This window comes from Onychomys torridus, chromosome 5 (genome assembly GCF_903995425.1).
Source record: "Onychomys torridus chromosome 5, mOncTor1.1, whole genome shotgun sequence".
In the NCBI taxonomy this organism is placed as follows: domain Eukaryota; kingdom Metazoa; phylum Chordata; class Mammalia; order Rodentia; family Cricetidae; genus Onychomys; species Onychomys torridus.
Window position 1 is genome coordinate 17720210 of NC_050447.1, and position 24677 is coordinate 17744886.

At 43.6% G+C, this 24677-nt stretch overlaps 1 protein-coding gene across 2 annotated transcripts in view; it reads right to left on the reverse strand.

Annotated features, from left to right (window-relative positions):
- The window catches only part of Tox3 (TOX high mobility group box family member 3), a 99783-nt gene extending 82493 nt beyond the window's left edge, over positions 1-17290 (reverse strand). For both annotated transcript variants that reach the window (XM_036188800.1, XM_036188801.1), the window contains exon 1: positions 16764-17290. In XM_036188800.1, the coding sequence (XP_036044693.1) occupies positions 16764-16850 (87 nt within the window). In that variant the 5' untranslated portion in view covers positions 16851-17290. The remainder of the gene's footprint in view (positions 1-16763) is intronic.
- Between the last annotated feature and the right edge of the window lie 7387 nt (positions 17291-24677).

Below are 24677 nucleotides of genomic sequence, written 5' to 3' on the forward strand. Positions count from 1 at the left end.
CAATAATCAGGGGGAAAATGAGCTGCAGAAACTCAAAGAGAATGGAATAGCCAAGGCAGATTAGGAAGCCAGGAGATGAGGGCACACTGAATTAAACATTCTTAAGCAGACTTACATACATAATGAATTGGTCAATTCTGCCCAATGTTTCTGAAAGAGATTACCCTCCCAACAAGGCAAATGAGTGCTCAAGGATGCTAGCTCAGATGGATTCCTGAACAAAATAAGTGTTAATCACTTTATCTCCCCCAATCTTTTTTTGTGAAGAAGAGCAACTTTTCATTTCCATAAAGCCTTGAAATCGTCCTCTGGCGGGGGGGCCGGGGTGTGGGGCTGAGGGCTGGTTAGAGGATGCTGACAAAGAAGTCCCTGAAAGAGGGGATTTCCTGACAATAAAACCCTGATCAGAGCCAGAGAGGGGACATTGTTGTCTCCAACACTCCCCTTTCCTCTGCGAATTCCAGGCATAGTAGAGAGGGGAGGGTCACAGTGTCACAGAGACAAGGGCTGGAGAAGGATCTAACAGGTATGCTAGGCAACTCACTTCTTGGGAGACTCTGGACCACTACTTCTTGGAATTTGTTCTTTTAGACGCATTGCTTTGAGCTTAAGACACCATATCAACTGTGGCCAAAAATGTCCAAGTAGCTAATAAACTCAGTAAGTAAAGAACCCTGAATGTTAGTGTAAAGTTTTACACCTAGTTATATGCTAAGATTCTCCTGCATGCTGGGCACAGTGCACCAGGCAGAAAACAAAGTCCATGTGGTCAATGGTTCTGGAAATTCACAGATGGAAGGGACTATACATTGCCTCCCAAATTTCAGTGCTCTCCATGCCAAAAACAGTGGTAATTCCGTGAATTTCTGAAGAATAAAAGAAGAATGAATCAAGTTAACCAAGATTCCTGATCTTCCAGATGTGTATGGTTCTTAAAATGAGAAAATTAGTAACAATAATTAATAGATATATTGGAAACTAAGCATGCAAGTAATGAACAGGAAACTACAATCCATGCTACGTCACTCCTACTTACTAGTCAACTATAATCTGTGTAATTATTCATCCAAAATAGCTTTGTGACTTAGTTTATGCACCCAAAATATAGGTGGACCCAAACTGAGCCAACTCCCTGTGGATAAGCAAATTACATTTCCTTTAGTGAACACAGACTTTCTCTTTCTTGGTCCATTCTATTTGCACAGCTTTGTAAGCCCAAGAAATATTTTTATTAACCCAGAGAGAAAGAAGAAGAAAAAGGGTAACATTTGGCAAATGTCAAGACAAATGTAGATTATTTTAGCCAATCCAGTAGCCTCCTTCCCTGGTGACCATCTCATCAGAATGAGCAATGGCTTTCTTGGCTATTCTGGGAAACATACAATGACGGAGCCTCCTTTTTTCTCCTTTAGACCCTAAAAAAAAAAACCTGTCCCATATTTTGATACATTCCCTTTGTAACAACAGAATAATGCATCCCAGCTAGTGTTTTCTAAAGGACACTACTAGAAAGCCTCCCCTCCAAAAAACAATCTTAAAAACAAAACAATGTTTCCCAATCAGCAGACGTTTGGCAGTGTCTAAAGATGTTTTTGACTGTCACAATGGAGGAAGAGAGGATTGGCCTCCAGTGGGTAGAGGTCAGGAATGTGATCCAACACCCTACTATATCCTCAAAGAACTGTCTGCTGTAAATATCAAAACTGTTCAGGTTGAGAAACCTTGCCCAAATGAAACATTAAACAAGACCACAGGGTTCATCTGTCAGTACTCAGGATGAAAATCCTCCAAATAGTTCCCCAAAACCTTGGGATATTGTGAGGCAATGTATCTCCAATAGTCTGTGTTACCTTTGATCTACATGTGAAGACACTAAGCTGATGTTAGCATGACATGAAATAATGACGACAGTAGTTAACATCATCTTGGATGTCTTAGAGTAATAACCATAGCATTATCATCAATGGAGTGCTTCATAAGAGTTACAATCAATATTCCAATGATTCTATGTTGTAAATACTAGTGATTGTCTCTAGATGTGAGGGGGCTGATCACGGGGTACTCTACGAAGCAGTTGTTCTAGGAAGTTAAGTGTTGTGGACAAGGGTAGAATCTATTTTGCTCACCACTGTTTGTCCAGACCCACACAGTAAAATCTCTGAAAGGCTCGGGAACATGCTAAAATCACCAGTAGATGGTTGAACCCTGGATCCAGCTGGCAGCCTATCTAGTTCTCCAGCCAGGCTCACACCCTGACATCATCCCATGCTCTCTATCTAAAGCCACTAAAACCCATTAGAGAACTCGGGGCTCACCTCTGATAAGGAGAACCAATAATAACCTAAGGAGGGAGTCAGGCTGCTTTCCAATGTTACTGAAGTTAAATTTTCAATTTCCACTGATTAAACAAAACAGTGACCCCCTGCCTCCCAACAATGGTCAAGTACATTTGCATTACCACGAGTCACTTGAAAGCTATCTAAGAGGGTAGCTGGCTGAAGAACTGGTCAACTCTTTCTCTTCAATTAACAACTGGCACCAGGCAAGGTACCTGAAGCCCAGGGCAGTCTTTTCTCCAAGGGAAACTCTGGACCCTCAGGAGCCAATTCTTAGATCATGGGATGCATGTGTGAATCTGTCCACACTTGATAATAGAACCTCAATGCCAGGTCCATCTTAGCACTATCTTTAGGTAGAATTCAGACAGATACAGATGCAGTGAGGTCTACTCTCAGGGATTAATACCTCCTGGGTGATGTGAAGGTTCAAACATTGAAAACTCAGTAAAGAGACACCAATTTGTACATTTGATCATACCAGTGGAGGCTAGAATTCTGAAGGAAACACCCAAAAACAAACTTCTGGAAAATGTCACACACTGAGCATTATATTGTAGTAATAAAGACACCAAAAGAGGAATGAATAAATTGTGCTTCTTTGTTTTTCAACATTGGAATGGGAGGCTTTATTTCCTTCTCTGATGGGGAAATTTGATTTTAGAACAATGTAAGTATCCTTGACATTAAACAAACATGTATCTGCTGAACTTGTAGGTGCTTCAACTATTTACCTGAATGTTTGATTTTTGAAAAGGGGGTGGTACTTTTAAGAATCAAGGCAAAGAAAACTAAAGTAGGACTCTAATAAAATGTGATGGAGAGATGGCTCAGTGGTAAGGGCTCTTGTTCTCGCAGAGGATCTGAGTTTAGTTCCCAGGACACAGGTAGTGGCTTACAACCATTCCTAGCTCCAGTTCCAGGGGATCTGAATCCATCTTCTGACCTCTGTGAGCACAAGGTACACACATGGTACACATATACGACATTCAGGCAGAACACTTATATACATGAAATATAAGTTAAATTTTAAAAAAGAAACTAATAAAATCTAGACTGCCAGCCCATAGGAAAGTGTCTCCTAGCATCCTGAACTACGTGGGTCTTCTGTTTGACTCCAATATAAAGACAGAAGTGAAAATGACAAGGTCAATACACCCCCAAGACAAAACAAAGTGAATTTTCTTCAGATCCTCCAATTAAAGATTTCTGAGTCTGTTGAGTCATTCTCCAGGGTCACTGAAATATAGTGAGACACCTAAACCAAACAATGAAGGATGTTCAAGAGCCTGCTACCCATGTGATCCCTTAAAGTAAAGTGAACTCTAACCAGTGCACTATAGTAAAGGAACCCAGTGCACAACCCACCATTGGCAGGGTCAGTTCTGGAATCTGGCGGAGACCCCTCATTGAATTTTGTTATCTGATAAGTGGATACAATGTACCTTCTTCACACTACTGCTATTTCTTAAAGCAGACTTTTTAAAAATATGGTCTGGGCAGTAGAGATGTCAAGATAATCATTTCTGATAAGAAACTGAAGGATAAAAATTCTGTGGCAATAATTACATGATGGCAAAATTCATCATCAGAAAAAAGTTCTCAGAACAATGAATTCTAATGCACTGGAAATTCTGGTTGGCTGCTGTAATCCACCAGTGAAATCTCATTTGCCATCAAATGTATTTAACACTGTAGAACTAAACTCATTTTAACAGACAAAGCCTTCCAAATTTCCTCTCAACAACTAGATGTCACTCTTTGTCCTTTTCTAGATCTTTATCATCCATCACTTTCTTTTAGCCTTCTCATTAACCCAACAGATTTTCTTCCTCTTGACTTGAGGAACCTTGAACTTGCTCCAGCTCCACCCTCACAGGCATGCAGGCCAGAGCACATGGAGCATAGGGAAGGCCGACCGTCACCTGCCACTTCATGTTTCCTGGAAGCTCTAGCGTTGTCCCAGTCCCTGACGAAGAGAAGCCAGGTGTCCAAAGCAGCGCTGTCATGACCACAGTTTTCTACAAATCTGTGATTGATAAGCCATAAAAGTCAGCAGCTTCTGGTACATGATTTGTCCCCACTTACAATCAGAAACTTAAGACAAAGCCCAAAATGGAGAAGCCATTTGAAAATCATTGACACAGAGCAAGTATATTTTGCCACCAAGAGAATTACTTTCTGTAAACAGTTGGGCTTGTAGGCAGAAGGACAATAGCTATTTCAAATTAATGTTTTCAAAAACAGTTAGCATGTCTGAGCAAGGTGGAAAATTATAAAAGCAGGTAATCCCGGCTTGTGGTGACTCAGACAGGTAAGAAAATTCACCAGCTACTTGCTAGGGAAGTTGAGACTGGTTTACTGTGATACGTTTGATATTAAACATGAAACCTCTCCAATGACAAGTTGATGACACAGCAGGTTACTGTATCAGCCAATGCTCCCTGTAGCTACTATGCACACCGGATTAACAAAAGCGGTACATAAATAAATGCCTTAAAATGTGATAGTTATAAATGTACTACAAAACTGTTACACATCACAGCAATGTCCAGTTGCCATATGCAACAAGGTATAATGTAAATCAATGTGGAATGATGTTGAATAAATACCACTGACAGGAGACACTGGAGGATGCAAATTAGAGGAAGCATTGCTATGAATAAATGCAGCACTTTAAGTGTTTCTAGAACAATGACAGCCTAGACTATCCTTGTGAGGCCAGATGACAAGTAGAACACAAGTTTAGTTGGAGGAGAAGGGAGGGAGGGAAGGAGGGAGGGAGGGAGGGAGGGAGAGAGGGAGGGAGGGAGGGAGGAGGGAGGGAGAGAGGTAGAGAGAGAGAGGGAGGGAGGGAGAGAGGGAGGGAGGGAGGGAGGGAGAGAGGTAGAGAGAGGGAGGGAGAGAGGGAGGGAGGGAGGGAGGGAGGGAGGGAGGGAAGGAGAGAGGAATTCAGTGTAAAGAGGCAGAAAGGAATCTGAGGCTAAATTGGAGATAGAGACCTGAGGCCTGAGGTAGATTACAGAAGGGTCATAGTTCTGCACACTTTTGGAGACAGGTTCTTGTGTAAAGTACTTTTGTTTCTTTGTCAACCATAAATGGACTCTATTTCCTCTCCTCTGGAATATGGGCTAGCCCAGTGATTCACTCTGGCCCACAGAATATGATAGGTGGTTGTGTGTGATAGTTCTCAGTCAGGGCCCGGCCCTCTTATGCATTCCATGCTCTCTCAGGAAGCCACTATGAGAACAAGCCTCACACTGTGGTAGGGGATGGCATGCCAAAAAAAACCAAGGTCCCCAGCCGATAGCCAGCTGCCCTCCAAAAATGAAGTGTCCTGGCAATCCTATAGTGACTACATAAGAAAGCTCAGGGGAAAAGAACACCTGCCCTGCTGAGCTCAGCCTAGATGGCTGACCTACAGAATCATAAGCCAGTGTATGCTTAGAAATGGTTTGTTACACAGCCACAGATAACTGATACAAATACCAGAAAGGGGCCAAAGAAAGGCACAGAGATCCCTACAAAGTTTTGTTGCTGTTGTTTGTTTCATTTTGTAATACAGAGGCAAATGAAAACAAAGCCAAGGTTGAGAAAAGTCACTGTCTCTGGGAAGACCAGAAAACACAGTAGACAAATGACAGAGAAGCAGCCATCTGATGCATCCAGATATCCAACATCAGGATCTAGGAATGTAGGGAGAAGGGGACACAGAGAGACAAGAGTGGACACAGGAGGGTCTAAGTTATAACGTAGAACTCTGGGGCTTAGAATAGTATGTTCCCTGAAGGTAACATTCCATGCTCTGGCAGGAATTAGGAAGTTTGACATGGCATTGAGAGCTCACTGAAGGAGACAGTATTAGTCCCAGTAACTTCAAGAAGAAGAGAAGTGGTCGGGAGTAGGGAGGAGGGGGGTGGGATAAGAAGGTCTGGGCGGGACCCTAGGTAAAGATTACTTATTTGAGCAATTATTAAGAGAAAAGATACTCAGGAGGGAGTCACATAGGTGGCTGGCTAGAAGCCAGGAGAACCAACAAGTGTGGCAGTCAAGGTTACAGGGTCAAGATGGAAGGAAAGGACTAGTGGGTTCAGTGAGGTGAAGGGACATTCAGGTCTGTGGGTTTCTCCATACAGGGGGTTTGGGTAGATATGTGGGTACAGGAGTTAGCAGAAAACTGGGTTTGATCAAAATGTTCCAGAAACTCAGGCTTCAAAACAAACCATTGAGTGGAGAAGGATTACTGCTCAAAGCTTTGTCACCTATACTGGGACTTGAGAATAGCACTATAAAACTTGAAGATATATTTTTGAAAAGAAGAGAAATGTGGGCCTGAAATATAGGTAATCAATTAAAATTAGGACATGATGATTTGCAGTTTCTGCAAAGAAAAACATAAATTACTGGGTATTTTAAGCAGGCCCAAAATAAAATGCCCAAACTGAAGAAAGAACTGAAGAGCCATCCATCTTGGCACAATGCACCTCTCACCGAGGGCTTTCCAAGAAGCAAATGGCAACAACAAAAATGTGTAGAAAACTGGACCGCTGCACACAATCTCAATTTGGAAACACCTAAAGAGTGGGTCTAGGGCCTCAGCTAGAACTCCTTCCCATTTACCTGCTGATCTCTGTATTTTCTCATCTACTTACTTCTTCCACAGCAATGGGGTGGTTAGCTTGATCACATGGCCAGCAGCAGTACAGACTGCATTTCCTGAGAATCTAGTCATGACAGATGGACAACTGACTCAGTCTGGCCAGTGAACTCTAAGCAAAATATTTGTACAGCAGCCTCTGGAACCTTCCTGTACCTTTGGCCTCCTCCTCCTTCCTGTGGGCCTGACTACTGGCAACTCAACCCTAAACTAGGAAGACAAGACTCATGTGAGTGAGAGCACCCTGGTTCCTAGGCATCTATGAAGCCTATAGCATCCCTACACTACTTACTTCTAGACTACTAAGGTGAAGGGAAGTAAATGTTCAGCTCTTTTAATCCAATGCTATACAAATTTCACTTCTGTTCATTGGTTTTTCTGTAACATGTAAGCTGAAGCCTGACTACATTCCCCTGGGCATGCACGGAGGCTACTTTTTGCTTGGTCATTTCTCAGCCAACTTCGTTTAAGATCAGTTCCTTCCATTCCTGTTCTTCTATTGTTGCTACGTCAGCAAAATCCACCATCAAAGCCATCTTCAAGTCCATTGCTCTGTTCTTGCCATGAACACATAACGTACTGATGTAGAAAGGCTTTGAAGTGAATCCTGACAACCACAGGCCATCTCCTTAAAAACAGGACAAGTGGGAGTTCTCATCTACAGTTCCATTGCCTAGATGTTTCTATCATGTGGTAGGTCCAATATATGTAAATTCAAAGATTAAACTACAACCAGTTCTGTTGAACAGTATTTTTATTCATATCTTTTTCATGCCTTATCACACTTTCCTTAGCGTGCTAAGTACTGTTCACAGAGCCCCCACCCACCCCGCCCCGCCCCGCCCCCTTAAGGAGCTCAAATTCCAATGAGAATTTAAAAAAAAAGAATAACAATAATGCAAGCAATTAAGTTCTACATTAGGGATAAATTACATAGACTCATTAAGGTCCTAACTGGAAAGAAGGGGATAGTGTATTTAGATACTAGAGCAATACAGATGGTTAGACCATACTGAAAGATGACATTCAGACATCAAGGGGTCAAGGAAATGAAGGTCTGTGGAGAGATGGTTCTAGACACAGCAAGATGAGGCAAAGGCTGGTGTGGTCCGGGACACACAAAGCAAGGTGTACAGTGAGAAAAAGAAAAACAGAATTATGCAAAGATAGATCCTAGGCTTGTCAATCAGCACGCAAAAACATCAATATCCACTTCTGTCTGTCTTTGGGTATCTCTTCCTCCTTCCCTATCATCTTTTCTTCTCAGCTATATGTGCAAATATGCTACTTACACCCTGTTGTCTTCCTTTTCTTCCAAATGGTTAGCAAAGCTCACCTTTGACCCTCCACACTAACCCAGTGCCCTTCACTCAATAGCACTCTTTCTGGCTCACATTCTCCTCCATCTTTCCTCAGACATTCTCAGATGCTGTCTTGAAAATATATTCTCATTAGGGCCCCCTTCAAGACTCATTCTCTGCCTACATGCATGTCTATAAACATTTATGTATATACACATGTGAATGTTCTCAAACACATGCCTACATAAATACATGCATGCATGCATACCTACATAATACATAAATACTTCAGTTAGTACCTACTAAATGAAAGCATGGACTTTCACCAGACATTCTAGTGCCTCCCTAACCTGGTCTTAATGAAACACATCTCCTTCCTCAGGAAGAGAAGAATTCATCTCCCTATTTATACTGTGGGGCCAACCTATGCAAGCCTCTAAACGGACCCTTGCCTGTGTTTAAGTTCATGCAGCAAACTCTACCTGGAATTCTCTCATTCTCTCTTCTTTCCTCAAATTCCATTTACTCACTTGTCTGCTCTGAGCCTGAGAGCCCCCATGAGCCCTTCCACCTGACTCCACCATGCCTGTAGAACCTTCTTCGTTAATGTGTTCATGGGGCACTTTCACTTACACCATCAGCCTAGAGAACCTCTGTCTTACAAATACATATTCACACACACACACACACACACACACACACACACACACACACACTTCATGAACACCTGCCCCAGCCAAGCTAGAGACTTCTTGAAGGCAATCCACATCTATTCTCAGTCCAAAACAAGAAGTTTATACCTAATACAAATAGCATATATATGTATAAATTATATGTATATTATACATATACAAAAATATATCTGATATATATATATATACAAATAGCCAAGACATGTATGTGCATATGTGTGTGTATAAACACACACACACACACACACACACACACACACACACAGTGCATTAATAAGCACAGGCTCACTCTGATTCCTAGAAAGAATAATCATCAACAGGGTAATGCAAATCTTCAGCTTCATCAACTGCCACCTGAGTTGGCATCTACACAAACACTCATTTCCACCCTATATCCGATTCCAGTCTTGTAATAGCAGCACTTTGCTTTTTCTCACAGGAATCAAGGAGGCTCCCCACTCTTCAACCATGTAGGTTACCACATGCTCTCAAGGGAAATGATAGGTGAATCCCCTCCTGAGATGCCACACGACTCTGGGCCTGGGGCCAGAGTCTATTCAATGAGACTTGATCCAGGAGCCACTGATGGACATCTTCACAGGCCCTGCAATCAGAATGGCTGGTTTGCAAAGCCATACACATGAAAGTAGAAGTGATAGGAAAGTCCTCTGGTGTCCTTTGGGACTCCGGATCTAGCTATGCCTGAAACATAACTGACAATCCCAGCTGCCTTAACTCAGCTGCGTGACTTTCCCACTTGCAACCCAAAGCATTTTTAAATAATATAATCCTTTTAACCATGTCTCCATTAAACACTTTTACTAGAAGATTTTTTTAATAAGCCAAGCAAAAACGGCATGTTCTTCATTAAAGAAGCAGGCATGGAGGGGCAGCAGCAGAGAGATCTGCTGGGCAGGTTTTTTTATGGGTCAGTATTTCCAGATTTACTCCCAACCTTTTCTACAAGGAAAACAAAGCAGGCATGTATTGTAAGGTCTGCAAGTCAGCTCAGCATTTTGGACTTCTGTTATTACTTCCTACAACAGTTTTAGAGAAACTGTAGGAGCTCCATCATTCTAGAGTGAATCCTTTGCCCATTTATAAATTAGCTGCAGGTATGGGGAGCAGAAATCTCACATTCTTTTTTTGTTTAGTTTTGTTTGTATTTGTTTGTTTTGTTTGTTTTTCAAGACAGGGTTTCTCTGTGTAGCTTTGAGCCTTTCCTGGATCTCACTCTGCAGATCAGGCTGGCCTCGAACTCACAGAGATCCACCTGGCTCTGCCTCCAGTGCTGGAATTACAGGCATGCACCACCACCACCTGGCTGAAATCTCACGTTCTAATGCAGTTATTAATCCTACATCAGTTTTAAATCAGTTCAATCACCCCCATCGTCATCTTTAGTATAATTATTCTCTATAAACAACTGAGTTCATAAAGATGAGGCCACATTTAAAATGACTATATTTGGATTACAATGGCCAGGTTGAATATCTGGCACCTCTAGAAGCATAAGTCTCACATTACTTAAGTTTGTGGAACCCCAAAGTGTCTTGATATTTTAGAGACTTCGGCCTCCCTGAGGAAGAGATTAAAGACACAAACCGAAGAAACACAGGCTACGAAATGATCTACCCCCCCCCCCCCAGGAGAAGATTAAAAAAAAAAATACCAGGAGCTCAGGGACACCTTGAATAAAAGCCTCCACAACTTATTTTTAAACATAATTTTTGTTCCTTTTCTAAGTGACCATAATATACCTCCAAATATATTTGAATTTATAAGCACACTTAGCAAAAAAAAAAAAAAGCTATCTCTCTTTAACAACCATTTGAAAGAGATTCTCTGAGACACTTAAAAACATCATTTATATCTCACAGAAATCCACTGTAAAAGTACACTCATAAGAAAATGAAATGTTTTCCTTCATAAATGGCTGATAGTGTTTTAAATTATTGCAAAACTCTAATTAATAATAACTATTTAAAGGTGTTTCCTACCAAATAACTATCAAAAGTATAATGGTGCATCATCAAGCTGATACAAAGCTCTAAGTACTCTGGTTCCCCCACAATGACTGTAATAAAGAGCTGGCTCACTGGGCAAAGGTGCCTATCACACAAGCTTGACCATCTAAGTTCATTACTTAGGACTCACTCACATGGTTGAGGGAGAGAATCAACTCCCACAAGTTGTCCTGGGAACTTCCATGTGCACAGCAGGGACACACAAACACATACACAAAAACAAGTACCTTTTTTAAAATCATGAGGTTGGCAGGGCTTTCAGATGAGCATACTTCACACAGTACTTCCTAAAGGACCGCCTCACTAAGTGAAGGGCTGTGTTACAGCATCTTACCAGCCCTTGAGTTGAAAGTACATCCCACCTCCTACCTCCTCGCTTTCAAATAAATTGAATCCATTTCCTTTACTTTTTGCATAAATAGGAAGACTCCAGGTTTGTTTCCTCACTCTGAACTTTTTCTTGAATCCCAGTACCTATGTCGGTAGGAGTATTTCACCATAATATCCCATATCAGCTAGCCTGTGATCAGTCTCTGGGAGTGAAGTCCAAATGCCTGCATCCTAACAAGTTCCCTGGATGACTTGTGTGGGGGAAGACAGAGGAATACTGCTCCACAGAATGGTCACACCACCCCTTCTACAATCTCCTCCACTACATGACTAACCAAGAGGCATACTTGGTCTGTAATTTCTCCAGTGATAGTAACCTTCCTTCACTTGGTTTCTGCATCATGTCTCTCTTGTTTAACGGAATCTCCTTGTAATGAAAGCCTTCAAACACCAAGTCTCGCAGTACCTGAGAGGAATATGGAGGGCCAACCAAACCATGTTGTGTGCCCCTCAGAGTGCTTCCAAAAGATGCCTGGTCACAGACAGAATGCTACCAAATTTGTGACTATTTCTAACACACACACACACACACACACACACACACACACACACACACACACTGAAAGCTACATTTATATGCATAGATTATTTAGGAACAGACAACTAATTGAGGGTGTTTTATTTCTTTTAAATACCATGGTGATTAAATAAAGTAACTCCTCAAGTGGCTTCGGCTTCCAGCTGAGTTTGTGCCCTGAAGGAGGATGGTACAGAAATAGCGACACTCTTTGAACACTGCAACCACATACATGCATCGGCTTAATCTAAAATCCCTAAGATTAGTTTTCTTTGCTTAACTATATGCTTGTCCCTACTAAGCACAGAGTTGAGTTTAGCGTTCCACTGTTGGGGGTGACCAAATGGAGAGCTTATAGGCATCTACTTTGTGACCACTGGGCTACTTTATCCCTTAGTCACTATAAGCCAGCTTGGACTGTAAGTTTTCCAATGGCCTGTGAAAATAGTTAAAGCTGAGGAGAGGGGGTGACCTTTTTAAGCAAGCAAAATTTTAAAAGTACATAATTAAATGTCTATAAAATGCATACATACTACAACTGATCAACATCAACCCAGCTACGCTATCATATCATGTAACATGGAATTTGGGGCATGGTTCATGTTAATGTCTGATATGACGTACAGGGCTACCCAGACCATTTGTGCATGTACTAACTTGCATGCTGCCCAAAGTCTAGTCATCTTTACAACTACCACAATACCCAGGTCTTTGCCCATGTCCACGCCAGCACCACACTGACCACGCTGTTGGACAAGGGAATAAAATGTCCCATATAATTGAACATAAACTACAAATGACTTACCAAAAAAAAATCTTTAAGTTCTATTCAACTTATGAACCAGTCTAAGACCAAAGTTGAAAAGAAAGACATAAGTAGATTGTGATGGTTTGGCACATTTATTTTAATTACTCAATTTACTGTCAGCTTTCAAAACTGTGGATATAGTTTTAAAACTATGGTTATTTTACAAAGTAAAAAAAAAAAAAATCCAGAATATCATTCTCTTCAAAAGAGAACTGTAAAGTATGGATGTACAGGGCCCAAATGTTGTCATGGTGATAGTCTAGCTAATACTGAGCAAGTCTATGACTTTAAATGGGTGGTGTTTTCAGCTTGGCCACAAACCCTGTCCTCACGCAGGTTCACTGCCTGTCCCTATAGATATCCAAGTGTATGACCCCTGCTAGGAACTCTTTAAAAAAGCTATTTCTCTTCTATAATGTGGCTTCAATATCTCATTTTAAGACCTGTCATGGAAGGATATGGATAAGGATATCTCAATGCTTTTTCAAAATTCAACAGCCTCATACTCCAGATCCTAGAAATGAAGTAACTAACCTCATGACAGGGTAAGATACTGATCTAGGAAATATCCATCAAAATCCCTTCTCAACATGTTTTCAGTTCAGAAAACGTGGTCCCCAGGAAGAGGAGCAAGGAACAAATTAGGCTTCAGTCTCTCTCACCCTTCAAGTGAGCCAGAGTAGGGCCCAATGAGATAGAATCAAAGGACCAGCAAGAGTGTGTCTTAATTAAGTAAGGGTGATCAATAAAAACACACATAAAAAAGGAAAGAGTAAGACTTAGGGCTGAGGCCTTCATCTGCATGCGTGCAAGAAGCCATATTTTGAAAAGGAAACAAAAAGTCAGAAGTATTAAGCAAATCAACGAGGTCAGTCGGAGTTCACCATTAACCTGCTGCACTATTTTACATCACACCCATGTTAGATACATGGTCTTATTTAGGGATGGCAGGCTTACAACAACTTCATTTTAATTGGTATTTTATGTATTATTGTCTTGCTGGTAAAATAAAATTAACTGAACCCAGGGGAAAAACTCCAGATTAGTCAGTGGGTCACCAACTCACTTGAATAACATAATGACTTTCTTTCTTCTTAAAATACAGATTTTTAGTCCAATTTGCTAGTCACATCACAAAAAAATAAGTAAATGTTCAAACAGTGGATTGAAATTAAAATGGAAATTAGTCCTTAGAAAACAGACATGGCTTCAAGTTTATACATCAGTGGCTGATTCATGAATTATTAACTGATTTTAATGATGCTGGCTATATTTTATTTGAAGTTATTCTCCTATTTGTAATGACGTTTGAACCCTCCAAACCCTTTCATCCATTTTCCATAGGCAGTATACTTTCATGAGTGCTGACATTTAGAAAGGACGCATATACTGACGGAGTGGGAGGATAATACACTCACATATAATTTATACAAAGGACTCTGGTCATTTGTTAAGAGCAGAAATGAATGGGACCCTATTATTCACGGTTTGTAAATAAATGTGAAGATAAGCACTAGCATTTCACTTGTGGAGCCCTGGCACGGACAGTTCGGTTTCTTCTGAAGTTTCCCAGATGGTCATTAAAACAAGAAAAGGCAGAAACATACTTTTTTGTAATCCATCTTTTCCCATTCAGAAAGATAATACAAGTCTTCGAAAGTCAAGCCTTAAGAAAGATGAATAATTCCAGGTACTTTCGGATGGAATAAACGCATGTCTTTGTATGCTGTTTCACATCTTCAATAAATCTACTCTGCACGGCAAACACCACTTCAGATGCAAGTTAGCTGTGAAGCAAATGCTGTAAACCTTTAATTAGCTCTCACTGTTCTGCACTCATAAAGTTAATACTTCCTCTTCTGTTACATTCTCTGTACAAAGATAAATTATGGGGAGTAAAATTGTTTTTTCTCCACTCCAGAAATTAAGACTACGGAATACTATATTTGACCTGTGGCTCAGCCTAAAGGTACTAACATTTTTACCTGTAAACAAGCAAGGTGTAAAGGCAAACACACCTTTAGAATAAGTTCAATTTGACCCCTCCCAAAGCTGATTCCAACTTTTATAAGTTGGGTCCCCACAGTCCTTCCTACCATCAGATTGCTGAATTACTAAGAGCAAGTTATTTTAGGGCCGGTGCAGGATTCAGAAAAGGGCACTGAATGAGCTTGCTTCCCCACTGCTAAAGTTGACCCGGCAGCTAGACAAATATTGTCTGATTTCAAGCTTTATATACCCGCCCTGAAATAAGCTTCTCAGCTTAAATTGACTCAAAATAACCCTTCTCAGAAAATAAAAGGAGATACACACAAAACACCCACAATTTCCTCAGTCCCTTGAAACCCTTGGGATCCCAGTGAACAGAGATTTGCCATGCATGGCAGTGACTGCCTTAATACAATAGGTTTCCATTTGGATGTCATTCGAGTGTTGCTGATCTTAAATCAGAGAAAGAAGTAGTTACATTAGACAAGGTAATGGCCTCCAAAAATAAGAGCATGCCCAGTTTACAGGAGGATTGCATACACAGGCTGAGCTCTAAGGAGATAAGTAATACCCCACTGGAACAATTAGGCGGATTCTCAGAAACACTACATACTTAATTAGGCTGCCTAAGTCCCTGACTGAGCATACATGGGGGACTTTTTAAAGCATTTAATAACCTGAGTAAATCCAAAATCAGACGACAGAAACCGATCCTTTACTCTGGCTACAGCCTTCGGCCTTTTCTTTCGATGCTTTTTTGCCTTGCTTTCGATGCTTTTGGAAGCGTATGAATGGGCACCACCATCACTGGACTAAAAACACTGAATAAAGTCCCTCTACCCTATAGTTACTGGAAGGACCCTGAGTGCCTGGCTCAGGGGTACCCACCAGGCCACGGAAGCAAGCCAGTGAGACTCCGATGGTCTCTTGCAAAGTTTCGCCCTGGAGTTGGGAAGGGAATATAAACAATAAGGAACAGGATTTTCATCAGCCAGGGGCTCAGCCAACTGTCCGGAGTCTAGATACAATCCCTCCTCTTCCTGCTATCTATTCATTAGTTTTGTATTGCACCTTTCTTTCAGCTGCCTCCGTATTTCCTCCTCCGTTTTCCAAGCAATCATAAACAAACTAGGATCTGAAAGAAAAGTCGGAGGGGAGGGAGGAGCAGGGGGAAGGGGAAAGAAAAACACATTCAAAAGGCGCAGGGCTCTTTCTCTGAATCTCGCCCTCGGGGTTATGTCTCAAAGCTCTGTGGTGGGGAGCTTTTTAGGGAAGGTGGACAAGCCTGGTCCTCGAAGGCCCCTGACTAGGTCCAAGGTCCACCTATGGCTATCTCAGTCGCTCGCTCCTGAAGTTAACGCGAGGAGGGGTGCAAAAGATGGGGTGACCCCGAGGTGTGGTGAGAAGCTGCAACTCTGATGTCCCCAAAAGAAAAAACTTAACCCGCCCTCGCAAAAAATTAATATACGAGAAGCCACTTGAGCTAACTCGGGAGAGGTGAGCACCTTCATTCGGTAGTCCAGAGCACCCTAGAGAGAAGGAAGTAAAGGGCACCTGCTAGGATCCTACAGGTTCGGGCTTCCCAGACCCTGACCCGGCTACTCTTCTGAAGTTTGTTCCTCTCTTCCCGAGAGCCCGGGACAAGCTCCTGACCGAATGGGTGAATTGAGATGAGCTGCGGGAAGGAGATCTCTGAAACACGAGATCCGGGATCCCTACGTGCCCCCTATACACACACACATAGTAGGGGTGCTGCAATCGTGTTTACTAATAACATCTACAAAGAATCACGCGCGAGTCTCAGCTCAGTCCCGGACGCGCTTCGCACAGCTTTGGGGGAGCGGGGGAGGGGACCAGGAGGGCAGAGGGACAAAAAGGTGGGTGGGAAGGGGACAGAAAGAGAAGACAGGAGAGTTGGTCAGAGACGAAGGCGCACCGAGAAACCACCGTGTGGAGAGGAAAGATAGAAAAGAAAGTGCAGCGGGCAAGGCAGGACGCGGGACGCGCCCAGGATGGAGAGGTGGCCCCCGCCCCCGGCCCGGTCACCTTGCTGTAGCCGTAGTACCCCAGGCACTGCGCGAAGTCCAGGCCGGCGGGGTCCCCGGCCGCCGCGGGGTAGAACCTCACATCCATGCCGGGGCCGGGGCCGGGGGCCGGGGGCCGGGGCTGGAGCTCGCCGGGGCCGCTACCCGCCTCCTTGCGGCCGCGCGATCCACCGTCGGGGACGCCCGGCCGGGGGCGCCCGGGGACAGCGCACGGGCCGTGGGGCTAGAGGGGCGTCGCGCGGGGGCCGCCGACGAGCCCCGGGAGCTGCGGCCGCCGTACACAAAGGCGCGGCCACGCGAGCCGCGGGAGAGCGGGAGGCGGCCCGGGGGACGAGCCCCACCGGGACACCGAGGCTGGCTGCGCACGGGCCGGGCGCCCGGGGCGCGGGGCGCAGCGCGGAGACCCGGGGCGGCCGCCGAGCTCAGGTGCGCGGCGAGGCTGGGACGGCGGCAGCGGCGGCGGCTGGCCCCGCTCCTCCTCCCCGGGCTGACTGAGCCGAGGAGCCGCGGAGACAAGGGGCCCGGCCCCTCCCCTGCCGCTCCCCCTCCTGCCGCCGCCGGTCCCCTCCCCGCGCCGCCGCCGCTCCGCCCCTCCCACCCCGGGCAGCTGGCGCGCCGCCCGCCCCGCCGGTGCGCTCGGCCGCCGACCGCCTTCGGGCTCGCGCCCCGCCCCGCGCCCCGTGCAGCCCGGGCCACCGCGCGCCCCTCTCCCGGCCTCTCTCCGTCCCACCCCTTCCCTCCCCGGTCCTCTTTGTCCCCACGGCCTCACCGCTCTCCTCGCTCCCCGGCCTCCCTCGGCCGCCCCACCGCTTCCAGCACTGTCCCTCCTGGCGTCCCGCTCTCCTCCTGTGCGACCCTCGCTTTCCCCTGCCCTAGCATCCCCAAACCTCCACTCTCGACCCAGCCCTCTTTTCCGTCTCTACCTTCCTGTCCTAATCCTTGCTAGTGGGGACCTGACTCCCAGCCCCTCTACCCTGCCCTTATGTCCGGGTGTTCCCGGTGTAGACTCAGCCCAGAAACTAACCTGCTTCAGGAGCTCCTGGTAGCCAGTACCGGGAATCCCATGTACACCTGTGGTATTTTCCAAAAGGGATGTTAGGGCCTGACCTTTCACAGGTAGGCAGACTTGAAGCTTCCCCCGGTTAAGCCGCGTGTCGGGTCTCTTTGTATTTTCTTTACTCTTGTTTGTTTTTGAAAGGCATTTGAGTAACTGGATCTAGGCGGATCACTCGCTCCTCTCCAAGAGAAAATGTCCCTCTTTTCCTAAAAGGTTCTGGGTGATTAACTTGCCCACGCTGCACCCACCCACCTACCCCTCATTCTTTCTTTCTCTTTCTTCCTCCCCTCACTCCCACCCCCACTCCCACCCCTACCACCACCCTCGGCTTTATTGCTCTGAGTTAATTTGAAAGTTTGGCCTTCAGCCTTGGCGGTAGAAAACGTTGGCGGAGCTGTGAGATCTTCTCCCTTTCCCGGTTCAGTTATCTGCGAACTACTTTGAACTCAAGGGAAAGATGTTGAAATATCTCGATTGACAGTCTCTAATGGTGTATGTAGTCCCTGATCGCTTCGCTGGTCCGGGCCTGAACTTTTTTAAACATACGTGGGTTTCTGTATGTCTTCCAAAGTAGACACTCTAGCTTGTGACACCTGTGTGTGTACCTTCACTCAATACTTCAGGAATCAAGCAGGGAAAAATAAACTTCAATTAGGTGAAAGTGTGTGTGTGTGTGTGTGTGTGTGTGTGTGTGTGTGTGTGTTCGTGCTCTTAGCAGAAACCTGTCTGGGCTGAGAAAGCCATGTGTATTCAGGAAAGGAACAACTCCTCACATTGTCGCTGGGTTGACTCTGATTTCCCCCCTCCTGAAAAAGCTTTGGTCTCCTCTCCTGAGTCTCCATTTAACGTTGACAACCCAGCGGCGCTCCCTAATGGCCCAGCGGGTTGCACAAATTGGCAGTGTGCTGAGATATTATCAGGACAACACCCCATTGAGTAAGTTCTTGAAACTCAGAAGTCGAGGCCCTTTCTCTGGGCCACTGGGCGCCTGTGGCCTTTCCACCAATCAGAGCTGGAGGTTGCAGTGGCCACCTGTTGTCCCGAAAGAGAACATCTTTTAAGTTTCACTATGAGTATTTAACAATGGCGGCTAGTGCAGGATCTGACCAAGGGAGAAAAGCAGACTGCTGATCCAGAGAACCAGAAAAGAATTTTCCCAGCACAGAAGCCTTAAAGGGAGCAAGCCTGGAAGGCTGGGAAGAGGAGCTTTTTCTCTGCACACTCACATCCCTCACCTTACTGCCTTGCTCCTGGAGCAATCTGAGCTTGATTATGGAGGATGAGGGAAAGTACAATCAAAGTTGCAGAGAGACAGGAAACCCGAAGTTATAATCAGACCTCCAGGGTCAGGCACACAAATACTCTGCAGTAGAAATCCCACTAGCTGCAGGAGCTGGAATTACACGTGCTAGTGTGTTGCACTCCTGGAAACAGAGAACCTTGCCCCAGAGGCTCTAGAAATTAGGAATACCTGCTTACATCCCATACCACTCTTGGCCACTATTTTAGAAATGTTTCCTATGAAGCCTCTCCCTGTCATGTAGAAGCCTCTGAGAGGAGGCAATTCTCACCAGGCTGCATATTTTTTGATCGTTTAGGAAAAGAGGAAAACATAAATGGGGGGGGGGGGCGTGAATGGGACAATGAGGCCTGGGATGTGCTTGAGGCATCGGAATAGGAGTCACTAGTCATTTGGGAAGTCTGTGTATTTGATCTTTCCAGTCTATCTCCACACATTCAGCAGCTGTCTTTGAGCACCTAGTACATGCCAGCCACTGTTGACACACTTGTGAATAAGAACAAATTCCGACAAGACTCATAAGAGAAAGCTTTTTGAAGGGACTGTGTGTTATATCACAGACAGGCGCGCGCGCGCGCGCACACACACACACACACACACACACACACACACGCACACGTCTTGTCTCATCCAACCACCTGGAGGTCCCGTCATGTTACAGCTACTGCAGCTATTGAGTAAGTGATCTGACAACTTCACACACAGCCTGGAGGGGCTAGATGGCCAGGATATTTTAACAGGAGACTTGAGGGATGAGGTGGAGCACATAGCAAGATGCTCACTCAGCATCTTGAGTACAGCAGACCATGCCTGGTACATACACTGCTGTGAATAAGAGGAAGTTTATGGGAAAGTGGGAAGGGAGGATGAGGGAGAAGGGAAAGAGGAATGAAACACTTTAATGGTGGAACAGTCTCTGCAGGCAGTCTGGCTAGGGTGGACCCCTGACTTGAGTAATCTCCCTTGAGGGGACTTTAAGGCACCCTGATTCCTTAGAGCTCTTGTGTGCATAAGCACTAAAGTTATATGGTTTCATTTAGAACTGATTTGATTAAAGTCTTCATTGCATTGATAGGGACACCTCATTTTAGAAGCTCCAGGGGATAAGGCCTGCCCTCTAGAAGCTCTAGAATGGAGTTTAACAGCAATTGTGGTGTGGTCTATTCTACAGGATGTCCCTTTTTCTAGTCTGTCTGCAGTTTCCTTTCTGAATCCCAGATCAAAGGCTTCCTACTACCAGGTTAGCCTTGAAACTGAAGAAGCTTCTTCAAAAATACCTCTTAACTGTGATTTGAACTTCTGTTGAATAGTGCTAACATTTATTAAAAAGGGCAGCAGAGGGCTGCAGTGGGAGATGGCTCAGTTGACAAAGTTCTTGACTTGCAAGCAGGACCTGAGTTCAGTCCCCAGAGCCCACATGAAAAAGTTGGGAACGGTAGCAAAGTATGTAATCCCATGGCTGGGAAGGTAGAGGTAAGCAGCCAGTCTAACCTAACTGGGTAGCCTCAGTTCAATGAGGCACCCTGTCAGAAAAAAAAAAAAAAAAAAAAAAGGTAGATGGCCATTCTGAGACACCCAAGGTCTCATTTTCACACAGATGCATTTGCACCCCCTCCATACACACACACACCAACACAGATGAAAATAGACATATGTGAACAAATACACACATCATGAAAAAAAATTAGCAACAGTAAAAGAGTCCTTGTGAAGCCAAAATATAACTTCTGAGCATAAAGAAATTCCTTCAGGTATTGTCTATGATTTGGGTCATTACTGTTGGCTTGATTAGCTTGCTGTCTCTATTCACCCAAGAATATTTTTTTAATGAAAAAATAAGCAGATGTTATGAAGGGTAAAAGCAACCTTAAATCTTAACAGAACTCTGAAATTACCCCCTACTTTCTGTGGCCTCAAATTAAGCAAGGACCAGAGAGGACTGTATTAACCCAAACCTACTGGATTTTGTAACCAGAAATCTGACTTTTAGGAATTTCTGAGTCATGTAAACCAGATGAAACAGATACTACTAGACATTATATATGGCTTCGTTCTCCTGCATTTGGGTGGTGAAAAGTCCCATCCAAATATTATGATCCTTGTTTGCAGTATGTAATGTAGCCAAATTAACAGCAGCTCCAAATGGAAATTAACAAGGCCAGAGTTTCTCTGGTCCCTCCTCTATTCCCATAGTAACAGCTAATGTATTATGAGTGTAAATGCCTGGTGGTTGGTTTTGTATCTGAACTTGGCTCCGCGTCATAAAGCACAGGGTCTCTAGCCAGACTGGATTCTTAATCTGTATGTAAAACCCATTGCCACAAAATTTAGGTTTCCTGTCAGAGAATAGGTATTTCACATTCATAGTTGGAATCACTTTCAAATAAACTCAACTGGCAAACATTCTCACAATGGCTGACAAGTACAGGGGTTTGGGAAGATCTGAGTTACAAGACCTTTGCACAACTCCCAAGAGAAACTAGTTGACACTCAAGGGTTTCACCAGGAATTACAACCTGAAAGAAACCTCCAGGCCCAGGGCATTTTTGTTTCAGTTTTTAATAATTCCAAACTGCTAGTTTAGAAATGTAAATTATTTTTATATCTTTACTTCAATTAAAAGTATAGAAATATGGGCAGATGGGAAAAAAGTAAACCTTTCCTTCATAATGAACATATATTCAGTTGTGTTCACGAGGTTACTACTTGCATTACTAAGACAAATTTTGTTCATATTGGTCTCTATACCAGGAGATACAGGAGAACCCACCAAAACTAACCCCTTCTCCCACTGACCATCACTCTTACTAAAAATAGCATCACTAGTAGGTTCTGACAGGGTGTAGTAACCCCAAAAACCTAGCAGGGAAAAGCACTAAGCAGAGAATTTATTTCTAGAAATAGGAACTGCATCAAGTATTTGATTGTAGCCTAAGTACTTCTTCAATGAAGTTATTTTACAAGCCAATACACTCCATGCAATCGACATTTCAGTGTCTCTACCTAAAAAAAAAAAATACCAAAACAACAGCAACAACAAAAATCCCCGCCATCCTGCCTGTTTTCTGAAACATATTCTATTTCTTCTAAAGTGAAAGAGTGACCTCTTTTGCAGGAACAATTTCCAGAGACAGCATGTTTATCAAATGGTTTCTCTGTTTTCATAAAAACAATTTATTTTCACTGAACTCTTCAAGATAAGCATCAAAGGCAGGAAGACTGCACAATGAGGTTTATAATTACACTCCAGAAACAAATCCTAGGTAGTTTTTATTTTGCTCAAGTGAAAAAGGCTTGTTTTTTTTTTGTTTTGTTTTGTTTTGTTTTGTTTTTTTGTCCCTCAAAGAGACAAAGGTAGTGCAGGCTGTCGAGGAGGCTTCCACAGGGGTGGAAATGAGGAAGCCCAGCCAGTTTACAGCAGGAGGCCCCAACAGGGCTGCCCACAAAGCCCAGCTGAACAATGAGGGCTGAAGACCCAAGACTTTCTCTGCAAATGGGTGGGGGTCAGTCCAGTTTTGTTTTGCACTAAGGGATAGCTGTAGGAGCATGAAGGAGAGAAAATCCTAAGACAGATGTACATTAAACCTTCTCATGGCAGATCTGAATAGCACTGCACGTAAATGCATCTCCATGACATCCTTTCTTGGAAAAGCACCCACATTCCTAGTCTCCATTTATATGGAACATTCTCTTTAAGAACCAGAGAACAATAAACTTGTAAAATAATAATAAACAAATAACTGAGAAGGACTTGAATCTAATAATAAGTGTGTTTCTTGAGAAAGGAGAAACAATTGCATTTGATCAGAGAACAACCGAGAACTAACTACAAAATCATCTCCCTTAATTTACATAGATCTGTGCATGCCAAACAGACTAGTGTTTGCTTTTCCAGTAATAGTGCAGGTGCGTCTCCTGCAGGGTCTAAATCTCTACCTCATCAAACTGTTTCACCAGAGTGGGACATGCCCTCTTTCCTGGAACAGTTTCAAGTTTTTTTTCCCCAGCATTCCAGCCACCTGTTTGTGGAGTTCATACTGTGGAGTCCATGCATGCAATTAGAAACAAGAGAATGAAAATAAATGACCTTGTTTGTTATTTATAACAAAGAAACTCAGCAAAATTAATGCTGCAGAGCTTGACCTCATGACCTGAGAGAAAGGGCCACCTCATGGCTTTGTGGCCAACACACAATAGCCTGGCAGCTCCCATTGTCCAGCCACTGTGACTTTTGGATGGTCATTAAAACCGTATATCCAAAATATTAAATGTTTTACAAGTTAGATTAGAGGATTTGCACTCATTTTAAAAAAGCATGTTTAAAGAAGTGAGGCCAGTTAGCCCAAGAGCTTTTCCCTTTAAAGACAGCAAGTAAAATCATTTAGCTTTATCTACTTACTCTGTCCTGTGTCAACATGTTGAAGAAAGGGGAAATATTAAAAAATTTCAAATGAGGACCCTGGGAATTGAAGAGAGTTAAGTATATAATAGAAACCAAACAGAAGAATGATCATTGTGGTCCAGGGAAAACACTCTGTTTCCTTCCTGTTGAGCCTACGGCTGGGCAAGGAAGACACAGCTTCCTTCTTTTAGATAAACACAGTGTGGATGCTGCCCCTGGAGTTGTGTGATGAAATAGTACCACCATGTTCTCTCCATGGCGAATTCAACCATGCACCCTACAAGTTCTCAACAGGAAGAAAATGGCACACACAAGGAAGGACCTAAAGGACTTTGTGTGCTGATGCCTGATCATGGTATGTGATGGTTCAGAAAAAGACAACGCTGCACCTCAGGTGATAAAACTCAGACTTGCCCATGTCCCTACCAGCTGCCTTCCTTGCCTCCTTTTGGGGCCCTTCCCCAGTTAACACCAAAAAGTGTTAGCATTGCAGTATCAAGTATTCAGCCAAGATTGAGTTTTCTACATAAAAATAATCACGTGAATCCAACTCATTGTGTTTTGCTTTCATCTGTAGTAAATGAGAAAATTATGTGACCAGCAAATACCTTTCTTTTATAATTTGTAATCAGCAAATGTTTGATCTGTATGTCCATTTACTAGACCTATGTATACAGGTCAAACAAAAAGTTTTGGGTATAAAAGAGTTACAACATAGAAAAGCTGCCATGGTGCATGGCCCTTCACAGATGCTGTGGTCGTACATCAGTGTCTAGAGCAAGAAAAGAAAAAGATAAATTACATGGTGAAAGATTCAACTTCCCAGTGAACTTCTTTGGGACTAGCCAATTCTCAAGTGCCAAGAAAAGAAGTACTGGAAGCTTTTGAATGTAACCAACCTAAAGAAACCCATAGAGCAGGTCAAAACAATACATCAATTATAGTTTGTCAGAAAATCTGATTTATTTTTATTTCATAACTTTATTTGCACACACACACACACACACACACACACACACACACATACACACAGAGATACATACACACACAATGTAATTGAACTACATTTACCCCCTTTCCCATTCCAACTACTTCGGGATTCTATCTAGCCCACCCTACACACACATACATCCCTTCCCAACTTCATGTCCTCTTC